Source organism: Canis lupus, chromosome 31, assembly GCF_048164855.1.
Source record: "Canis lupus baileyi chromosome 31, mCanLup2.hap1, whole genome shotgun sequence".
NCBI classification, from domain to species: domain Eukaryota; kingdom Metazoa; phylum Chordata; class Mammalia; order Carnivora; family Canidae; genus Canis; species Canis lupus.
The window spans coordinates 18,640,829-18,651,606 of record NC_132868.1 but is presented as its reverse complement, the minus strand read 5'-3'; the positions used below and the strand labels follow the sequence as shown (position 1 = coordinate 18,651,606).

Below are 10,778 nucleotides of genomic sequence, written 5' to 3'. Positions count from 1 at the left end.
TTTATATTTGAAATTTTCTCTAATAGATTTTTTTAAGGTTTAAAACAGTTGGAGCCAAACAAGGGAAAGATGATGACAGCAAATTTGCTTTTATCTGCTCCAACACACAGCAGGGCATGGAATATTCCCTGTAAGAACAAGCTTATCACAAAATTCTTTGGACAGGGAAGTTATAGAAAGGAGAATCCCTTTTATCACCCACTCACCAATGTTTGGAAAGCTTGAGTAATAGGGAAGAGGACAGAACTGAGAGGTCAGTTTCTTAGGACGGTGGGAAAAATAAAAACAAATGTAAACCTTGCTCAATCTCTAATTAAAAAATACCTGCTTAGGGACATCTGGGTGGCTCAGCGGTTGAGCATCAGCCTTTGGCTCAGGGTCTGCCTATGCCTCTGCCTCTCTGTGTCTCTCATGAATAAATAAATAAAAATCTTAAAAAAAAAAAAAAGGAGAAAAAGAAAATACCTGCCTAAAACTGAAAGTGAATGAGGAAAAGAATCTCCACTCTCTGGGAACTGGGACCAGGTGGAGCTGCTTGCCCTTCAGATTGTGTTTTGCGGGGGGAGGGGAGACAGGAGACCGGGGGTAACACCAGTCAGGATAAAGGCTTGGATGACCTCAAGGGGCCTAACAGTTGAGACATGACAAGAGAAGAGCCTTAAGAGAGTTCAGAATATAAACTTCTACTCATAGCAGGCAGCATAAGATCTGGGAAGAGAAATACCATCAGTTCCCCTCCCCATCAAGCTCCCGCAAGAACACTTAGCAACTCCGCTCTACAGAGTTTATTGGGTTTATAACTGGACGAAGTCACACGTGTACAAAATGAAGCTCACACTATCCCAAAGCAGAATAGGGATTGAGGGCTGGGGATCCGTTACTGGCCTTTGGGGGAGCTCCGAGGTGAGGGGCAGCCAACCCTCCCACTCCAGAGATGTGGCCACAGGGGAGGGGAGGAGAGGGAGCCCACCTGGCTTTGGTCACAGAACACAGAGCCTGGCACTGGGCCAGGGCTGACAGATGGATGGTGGAGTAGGAGCCCCAGAAACCACCCTGCCCAGGGAGCCCAGGGACTGCTCCACCAGTCCCGCTCACAACGTGATTGGTCCAGACCTAGACTCAGGGGCTGGTGCAAAGGGAAGGCAGCAAAGCAGGAGGGAGGAGACACTGAAGTGTGGTGGCCCAGGGCACCCAGACCTGTGGAAAAGGGCGGGTAGGGAGGCAGGCTGGCTGCTACTGGGCAGCTAGCAGCGGGTCTCATAAATGCCGCTGCGGCCAATGTAGCGCACCCATTTGATGACATCATGGTCGCTGTAGTTCAGCTTCGGTTCAAACACCTTCAAGTAGCGCACCTTGAGGCCAGAGGGTGCGAATGGCACCTGGGTAAGGGACAGCTCCAGTTAGGAATGTGGTTTTCCTCTCATAGCTGCTCTCCTCTGGGAAGTTCTGTAGCCCTGCCCTACTTCATCTCTCTCTACTACAGGTATTTGAATGACTGGGGTCCTGAAAGAAGCTGGGGGAAGCTTAAGAAGGGTCTTCTTAAGAAGAAAGCATATCCAAGAGCAACTAATAATCATTTGGGTTTGAAGTCAGGCCCTGACTGTGATAACCTGAAACAGTTCCTTTAATCAGCAAGAGGCAGCAACCAAAGACCCACTGTAGAACACACTTATCCTGCTCAATATTATGGGCTTAAAAAAATAAGGTGGAGAAAATTATATGTCTAACACACATAAAGCAAAGTCAGCCCATTCTCCTGTCTACAGATAAACTTTGTGTCTTATTTAGCATGCAGACAATCTAAATTTTTCCAAAAAATTGTTTTATAACAAGCTTTAGAAGTCAAAGATTTTTGTCAGTTGTGAATAGCAATTTCTAGTAAGAGGCCTGAAGAGGAAGGAATGGGTCTATGAATTAAAAGTCACTTCTCCCCTCTAGGTCTCATCTGCAGGTGGTAAGGGGCAGAAGCTGACCTGAACAATCCTAAGATCTTTCTTAGCACACCCTCCATGGGTCTAGGCTCCTCTTTTGCCATACCTCAAAGTTCATGGAAATGGGGGGTCGAGCCCATTTCTTCTTGTCATTGGTGGGCAGAAGTTCAATCTCTGCGCTGATCTGCGATTCCTTCATGCCTGCCATGCGCTTGATCCTGGGAACAGAGGGGCAGTAAGCAGCAAGTGCCCCTGATAGTTTGGAGGAGTTTCAAGGAGGACGGTCCCTTTCTGGAGGGGTGGGGGTAAGGGAACTGAAGAGGTTGTGGGAGTGCTCGGCCAAGGAGTATGGTGAAGACCCTGATAACCACTTGCTATGGAACCTTGGGTCTGCTATTCCTTTAGCACTGTGGGCTACAGTTTCAGCTTAGATACAAAGGTATGCTATCTCCTGCTATTTCACAGAAATATTACAAGAGCAAACTGGGGAAACACTGAAGCATTTTGATAAATGTATGCAGGCATCCAAGTACAGGCATGTGCACACTCACACAGAGGTATAGGGGTGAAAGCAGAAGCAGAGACTCCTGGAGAAGCAGACAGGCACATCTACCACTGCAACACACACACACACACACACACACACACTCTCTCTCTCTTTCTTTCTCAAGAGAATGAAGGTAAAACTTAAAAGAGGAAACACCAAGGCATCTTGAGCCCTGCAGTAGCCTTGTGAAGAAGACTCACTTCCATACGATGGCGTTCTCGCTGGCCTTGTACTTGGCCTTCCCCTTCATGCAGATCACCTGTACTCCGCTTGTATTCAGTGGAGTTGGGATCCTCACCTAGAAGTGATATACCTGTTAGGGAGCTCTGTTAAGCCCTGATATCAGTTGCCTTTATACCTGGAGACAGTGCTTCCTCCTCCCCAAGTCCCTTGTTCTTACCTCAATCTTCTGAGCCAGTAAAGAGGGTTTGAAATTGGATTTGATGACCACCTTGACCTCCAGCTTGGTACGTCCCACTTCTCGCACTAGTGGGATCACCCGGAAAGGAAGGATGATGTCCTTGGTGGTGCGATACCTTTAGGGGTGGGGAGCAAGGTTGGCACAGCAGAGCCTGTCCTCCTCCCTCTCCCCCCCTCTCTGCCAGCAGCACCCCCTGCCTCCTCACACCCCAATGGCACCTCATTAGCTCAAACTCTCCATCTGGTGGGATGAAGCTGATGCTGCGTTCAGAGTCAAACTTGCTGAGTCGCACACACTGGTGGAAGGTGCAGTCATCGATGGCAATTGATTGCTTTCCACTGTGAGCAGGGGCAGAAGGTCTCCTCGTTGGTACGAGAGAGTTGGGCTGGGAAGCTATCCCAATGCAGCTTTCTGCCTCAGGGTTCCCTGATGCTGACTTAGGGATAAGTGTGAGCTTTGTAAGCTCACCACCTCTGGAGAACTCTGCTGCTTGGGACCCAGAGGTTTCAGGCACACTGGGGAGAGGCCATCAGTATATATAAAACAGTCTCAGTCCTGGGGATCAAACAAAGGGCCTACCTACTCCTTAAGATGAGGACAATCCTCTCATCTCTCTTAAGCACAGATGTCAAAAGCAACTAGCCAAGCACACCCTTGGAAAGTGGGAGTTTGCATTACTGCAGAAATGATAATCCTGAAGGAACCTGTGATTCACCAGGCCCCACAGAGCCCTCCAAGGTCTACCCTCTCCCACCAGCAACCCTGCCTCAGGCACCTCTTGCTTGTTTCATCAGCTGTGCCTTTGCCTTGCTTCTCAATGACAATCTTGTCATTCATCCCAAACTTGCATTCAGGCATGCCACTCAGGTAGCTCTTCATCACCACCCGGCCTGACACATGGGCACTCAGCACCTGCCCTGGGGATAGACATGGGAACATCTGAGTTAGGACGAGGATCCTGCCCTGGTCCTGCCCCTCCAGCTTCATCACGAGAGGGCTCTCACCCTGTGGGGACATGAGGAGGTTCACACTTTCCAGCACATCCAAAAAGAGCTCATTCCGGCGATACTTGATGCCCTCCCGCCGCCAGCCAATCTGCCCAGTCACCTGGCTGGTGATCTGGGATTGCTCTTCTTTTGTCTACACAGAGGGGACAGAGAAAAACACTAATGGCCTCATTGCTCTCCACCTTCAATGATCCCGTCTCTGTCCCTACTCCACTCTCACTCCCCCTCCCTTCTAGTCCCCATCCTGTAACTCATCTCTTTCATAAGCTCCATGAAGCAGGGCCCGAAGAAAACTGGATCAAAGCTGTAAAGGTAGAAGCTGAGGGAACAGCTTACCTGATGCTGGAGGCCAAAGGGCCAATGTGATGCCAACCGGAAGCAGTAGGGGGACACAGACGGGAAGAGGCAGGCAGAAGAGAAGGAGAGGGCAGCTATAAGGCCTGTATCCTAGAGGAAGGCCCACGCTCTCTCCCCGAGGAACACCAGGCCTCCAGGGCAGTCCACACCCTTCCTTCCCCCAGTACAGAAGGAAACTGTTTGAACCCTATTCCCAGTAACAGAGATGCTGAGTCGGCTGCTCCTAGGGTGGAGGGCCACATGCAGCAAAATTGGCCTGCAATCACAGTAGAGGGCTCAGGCCTGTGCTTCCTGGTAGAGGCGGGCTCTTGAGTGAGCGGAGACAAGGCTAGGGGGAGCTTGAGGAGGATGGGCCCAACCCTTGCTGTGGCTATACAAGGGAGTACCTGGCTCTTGATACCCTGCTGAGTGATGAAGGTTTTCAGTGCTCCTGTCTCTGAATTCTGTGGATAGCCAAAGTCCAGGATCTCTGCAAAAGGAAGGGAACTATCAGCCCTGGAAAAAGCTGAAGGCTCCTTCAGTCCAATATCTCCCTTGGCCTGGACAAATCTGGCCAGCAGAGCTCTAGAAGAGTGTGGGATCATCTGCAGCAATGTCCTCTAGCTTTGTAGCATTTACTTTGAGATTTGTGCTTCATAAGACAACAATTAAAACATCAGATATTTTTCACAGAGAAAATGAGCAGAAGAATCTTATGGCCAGTGGGTGAGAGATCAAGAAGCTCTGAGTCCTTAGAAAACAAACAGACCCTGGGAAGGTAGAAAGACTCTGTTCCTTTCAATCATACCCTACAAAGGAACAAAGATAATGCAACCCCAGAAGCCGGTCATATCTCAACCTCCTTCAGGCTCTGAGGCAGAGCCTGTTGAGATAGAAAGCTGGAAGGACAGTCAGTGAACTAAGGCCCAAACTACAAAGGTAAGAAGGAAACATGCTTAACTGTAGGAGGTCCAGCTACCAAGCCCCAGATAGGTTCCTAGCCCCCTGAAAAATCTTTTGGTTCTCTGCCCCCTCTCCCCACCTCCACTCACTATTTCTTCTACTTCAGAGCTTCTTTTGGGGCTGAATTTAGACTGGCCTTTTCAGGGCTCAAAAGAGCAGATATTCAGGAAAGAAAGTTGAGAGGGCACTGGAGGGAACCTCACAAGTGCTCCTACCTCCAGGCTAGGCCCCATCAGGTTCATCCCCACCCTAGGCCCACCGCCCTGCCAGCCTCACCATCCAGTAGCTCATATATGAGCACAAAATTGTTCTTGATGTTCTCCTCGCTGATCTTGCCAAAGTAGGCAGCCATTACATCACACATCTTATAGAGGAATTCGAAGACCATGGCAGCATTGACATTTTGCTTGGTGACAGCTGCCAACCAGATGTTGGACCGCTTAACATGGAAGAAACTGGTGCGAGCGATGTTGGTGACGGGGCTGCGCACCTGCTGCCGGGCGTGGATAACATTGACTCGAAAGGCATCCACTGCATTCCTCCTGAGGGAAAAGAGTACACAGGGGCTGCTCAGCACCCAGGCAAACCCCACTCCATGGGGATCAACCACAGCTGCTAACAACTTTTCATCCCTTCACTGCTTAAGTCTGACACGTACTATGAATCTGAAGCCAAAGCCTAAACTACTGGGGCAGTTCCCTTGTGGCTCCCAGCATGGGAATAGGACCAGAGCTGGGCTGGTGTCTGAAGGCCACCAGAGACAGGTAAGTCAGGTGGGAATGACAGGAGAACAGGTATAGTGTTAATAAAGTGAAGTCCATCACACTTAAGGAGGCATGTTCCTGATGCTGAGGCCTGAGGCCTGCTGAGGTCCCAATTTCCCAGCTGCCACCTCTCCAGCTTCTCAGTAAGCTCGAGGCCCAAATGACAAAGACAACTTGCTTGTTCTTCAGTTCTCCCACTTGTGATCCCACCAGTGGGAGGTCTGGCTCTTCTAGAAGTGAGGCAAAGCCAGCATAACTTCAGAGTAGGCTCTAATCTAATCTAAGGAAGAAGCACCAAGGGGCCATGGAGCTGGGCCATTTGTTCCCGTCCAGGATCCAATTCCAGGACAAGTTCAGGGAATGAAAACAGACAAAGAAAACAATGATGGGGGGCAGGGCCCCCCACCCACCTGTGCCTGGGCGGCAGCTTGACAGGCTGCTTACCTATTGCTACGGCAGCCAATGAGATGGGATGAGAGAAATGACGCCAGCAAGAAGAGGAGAGTGACAGCAACGAGAGAGAGGATTAGACACACAACATCCTGGGGTAGGCTGCACACACCATGAAGTGGAAGCAGACGAGCAAGAGGCAAGGGGTGGAAAGCATAGCAAGTCATGCAAGACAGTAGGTGCCCTGGCTTAAGCAGGTCCATCCAGGGCAGGCAGGAGGGGGTGTGGATGGGTATAGCCAGCCAGGTTCAGGCAAGCCAGGCACTGCCACAACTCTAGTTCATGCCCTACCACCAGCCAATGGACAAACAGCCACAAAGGCCAGGCCAGCCCTCTAGCCAGGGAGCTGGGAGCCAAGAAGCTATTGGGCTCTGCAGCAGGCCCATCCTATAACTCTTTAACCTAAGCTCTTGGAGGAAGAAAAACAGGGCAGCATGAACCAGAGATGCCTAATCTCATTAGAGCTGCTGAGGCTAGGACATGTCCTCTCATTCAGGAAAGAATAGTGGCATGCAGTGTGGGGCAGAGTGAGAAGGCAGGCTGTGTCTCTTTGCTAAGGTCTGAGGGACCTAGAACAAGGAGCTATTCCGGGTCTACTCTGGTAGGCCAGGAAGGGCAGCATGGCCTCCCTGCCCTTCCTTCAGTGACCCGGAGAGTGCCCCAAGCTTGCTCACAACCTCTCTTCTAGGAGTGGCCCAGAGGAACTGAAAACAGCTGAGTCAGCAGCCTGCCTCCTCCTGAGAAAGGGAGTAGGAGAGGATTTGGCAGCCTGGAGAAGCTTTCAAGAGAATTCAGTGAAGGCTCTCACCGTGAGAAGGGCTTTTGAGAGCAAGACTTAGATGGACTAGTACCACTAGCCTGTCCACTAACTTCACCCCCTGGAGAAAGATCTCCCTCCTCCTCAAGGGAGGAATTCATCTACCAGGGCAAAAGCACTCATTTCTAGCAACTAGGTCTGTCACTAAGGAAAGGAGAAGGCAGGAAGGACAAGAGTTCCTAAGACTGTGGGGGGCCACACCATTCCACAGGTCCCACCTATTGGCCAATAACTGGCTGCCAGGCCAATACCACCAGACCTAATGGGAACCAGATTGTATTAGCTGAGCTTCTAAGATGCAGCGAGGGATGGGGGTGGCCAAAGTCCAGTCTCTGGTAGGAACGGACCTGGTCCTGCATGCTGGGGAGGAGGGATGAGGGGTGGGGACACAGCTGGCTCAGCCAGGGGACTCACCCGATGTCATCTCGGTAGACCCGGGAGATGAGCACCTCCCCCTTGTGATTATAGATGAATAAGCCTCCAATCATGGCGGCAGCTCAGTCTCCAAGGCCCATCGCTCTGAGAACAGACCTAGGACAGGCGGAGGCAGGGTAAGGGAAGGCCTCAGAACCTCTGCCAACATCCCCTGTGGGGCTGTGCAGGTCACTGGCTGGGCTTTTTTTCCTGACTCAACCCTCCAGTAAGTGACCCTGAAGCCCTCCCCAGGCATGCCCCTCCCCTTAGCCAGGCTCCAGTTCCTGTTTATCTCACACTGGAAAGGAGAAAGAAATGGAGAGGGACTTGGGCCCAGGATTCTAAGGCCATTTTGACCCTCCCTTTCCTGGGGCTGAGCCCAGAGTGTAGCCCCCTCCCCCTCTTTTCAGTGCTGAGCTCAGCACAGATCCTTTTTGGCCCCTTCCTGTGCAGACTCTCACTCAGACTCTAGCCGGTGAGTCACTGGGAAGGCCTGCCTGCGGCTGCAGGAATGGCGGTAGGAATTATTCCACTTGGTTCAGGCCTGGGGCCCCCAGGCACGGCTTTAGGAGCACCCGGTCTCTCAGGCTCCACTAACCCTTCGGAGAAGACAGCAGGGCCTGAACCTGTGGCTCTCTAATTCACAGAAGTCTAAACATTCCAGGAAAGGGTGTGCAGGGTGTGGGGAGGAGACAAGGGAGGCCTTAGGCCCTGACACAGACCCTGGAGTGTGGCTCCAACCAATCCCAGGCAGTCAGATAAGCAGGCAAAAGAGCAGAGGAGAAAGGGCCCAGCCTTGGCCGACTACACTTCAATGACCCAAGCTGCTTATTAGTTATTTTTAACCACCTCCCTTTCAAAAAGGGAGGATCCCTCTCAGTTCCCAAGTGCAGTAAAAATAAGGGGGTGGGAGTACAGGTTTATAAAACACAAAGATCAATCCAGCTGACATTCTATGATTCCAGAACCATGACATAACTCATTTCTGGCCTGAGTACCTATAAGGAAGGGGCAGAGAATAGGTGTGCATTATCCAAATTATTTGGGTCAAAATATTTGCAAGGAGAAAAAGGGTTAATTTAATTCTAGATTTCCTGAATTAGCTCTGGTATTGATTTTACAGGGCAGAGGGAGTTTAGCAGACTTTTCTAAACTGGAAAATAAAGCCCTATTACTGAGGCCATCAGGGTCTCCCCAACTCAGTGAGAGGTCTCTCAAGGTGGTGGTGGACACATTCCACCCCAGAGTCCCAAAAAAGGCTGGGAAAGGAAATGAAAAATGGGAGGTAGAGCCCCGGGCAAAGAAGCAAGTTCACAGATATCAAGTGGTAGGGGCCGCAGGGCACCGAAGGAGCGGAGGTGGGGCCCAGGGCAGGAGGGGAATACTGAGCTAAGGGGAAGGACGGGCAGAAGGAGCCAGGCGGTCTAGTCAGGTGAACCTGCAGCAGCAAGAGGGCTGGGGCTGGGGGCTGGGGGGCGGGGGGGGACGGGGACATCTGGAGGAAGGAGTTTCCAGTGTGGCAAAGGTCAAGACTTTGAAACAGCAGGGAGGAGACTGACAAGTGGCGAATAGGGGAAAGCTGGGGCGGCGTTAACTTGCTTTAGGGTTCAAGTGTGGAGGCATGACGGGGGGTGGGCTCTTCGTCTAGGGGAGCAAGACATCGCGGGGATAAACATGGCTCCACGGGGCTGCGGGGGCTGTCACAGGTCTGAGGAAGAAGAGCCGAGGGGTGTCACTCAACTGGGGGGAGGGGGTGCGGCTGGTGGGAGGCCTGTCACAGCCCAGGGAGACGGCCCGAGGGGGTGTCACCGTCGAGGAGATGGGGGAATTGTCCTTGCGCTGGGAGGAGGCGGCGCCAAGGCACCAGGGGGGCTGTCACGATCCCGAGGAAGGGGGCGCCGCGCGGCATCCTGGCTCCGGGGGGACCCCAGGAGGTCTCCCTGTCACGGAAGGCGCCGGACTGCCGGTGGAGGGCGCCGCTCCCTGCCCACCCTGCAACCGCGCCCCGGGCGCCCCCGCCCCGCCGTCAGCTCCAGATCAGAAGGCTGAGGCCCCTCCCGGCTGTGGGCAGCTTTTCGCGCAGCGCAGTGCAGGGAAGGGCAAAGCTGGGTAGCGGGGTACGCGTTCTCCCTTACTCTCCGCCGGATTCCGAGCTTACCTGGCGTCCGCGGCCGCCTGCTCGGCCCGCCCGGCCACTCTCCAGATCCCAAGATGTCCGCCCGCCCCCTGCTCGCCAGCCCGCTGCCTCGGCTTTCACCGCAGTGCCGTGGCCCCGCCCCGAACACAGTTGCGCGTGCGCGTCCGGCGACCGAGCCGACTACAAATCCCGTCAGGCCCTTCGGCCTTCTAGCTTACAATTTTAGCCTTTCTAGGTTTAGGAAGACTACAACTACCGACTGCCTTCAGCGGGTTAGGCGTGCCTTGGGGAGGGATAGGCGTGGCCACATCCCATCATACGCCGCTCCACTCGCTTCATTTTCCCTACCGAGCATTCTGGGAATTGTAGTCTGCAATCCATCCTGTTCAGCGTCTAGGAGAGCTTCGGAGGATTAATGCCATTTGTTGAAGCCCATCTGTTAAGCTTGAGATTGCTGTAGGCCTTTTCCGTCTCTGGAGTCCGAACACTGGCTGTGCTCACTTTACACACACACACACACGACTTGGCAGAAGTGTTTGCACTAAATTTACTGCTTTCTAACACCAGCTCTGATTTTCCCAAGACTTTTCATCAAATATTTGTTCCAGATGTGAGCCTCTTCCCAGGGATCAAGACCCAAGTAAAAGGGCAAAGATGGAGGAGGCAAATACTTGTAAGAAACTAGCCAAAGCTTTTCAAGAATGTCTGTTCTATCCCAACTACACATACCTATGTGACCCCTTGAGGCCAGGACCTGTGTGCCTTCTAGTGATGGCATATATGTTGCTTAAAAAACTGCTGGCAAGTTTAGCTGGACATGGAACTTGAAATCCCTTCTCTAATGAACAGAGTTAATCTTCACACCCAAGCTGAGAAGAAAACACAGAGCAAACCCTCAGATATGAAAGCCCTGCTTGACTTTTACAGGACCCGAAGAAAATCTGTTAGCTCTTCTCTTTCTGTACGGAGAGCTTCCCTTATGCCTTCACTG

The 10,778-nt window shown here is 52.1% G+C and overlaps 1 protein-coding gene across 2 annotated transcripts; it reads right to left on the bottom strand.

Moving 5' to 3' along the window:
- Positions 1-770: 770 nt before the first annotated feature.
- Positions 771-9,964, bottom strand: AP2M1 (adaptor related protein complex 2 subunit mu 1). Of its 2 annotated transcripts, XM_072807608.1 has the most exons (11): positions 9,809-9,964; positions 7,651-7,767; positions 5,482-5,747; positions 4,650-4,732; positions 3,904-4,039; positions 3,675-3,816; positions 3,118-3,237; positions 2,879-3,014; positions 2,679-2,776; positions 2,038-2,149; positions 771-1,379 (listed from the first exon to the last, which is right to left on the bottom strand). In XM_072807608.1, the coding sequence occupies exons 2-11, from the start codon at positions 7,722-7,724 to the stop codon at positions 1,245-1,247; spliced, it is 1,302 nt and encodes a 433-aa protein (XP_072663709.1). In that variant the 5' UTR covers positions 7,725-7,767; positions 9,809-9,964; the 3' UTR covers positions 771-1,244. The 2 variants fall into 2 exon arrangements, with proteins under 2 accessions (XP_072663709.1, XP_072663710.1); XM_072807609.1 differs by lacking the exon at positions 7,651-7,767 and having other exon boundaries at positions 9,809-9,922.
- Positions 9,965-10,778: the final 814 nt, after the last annotated feature.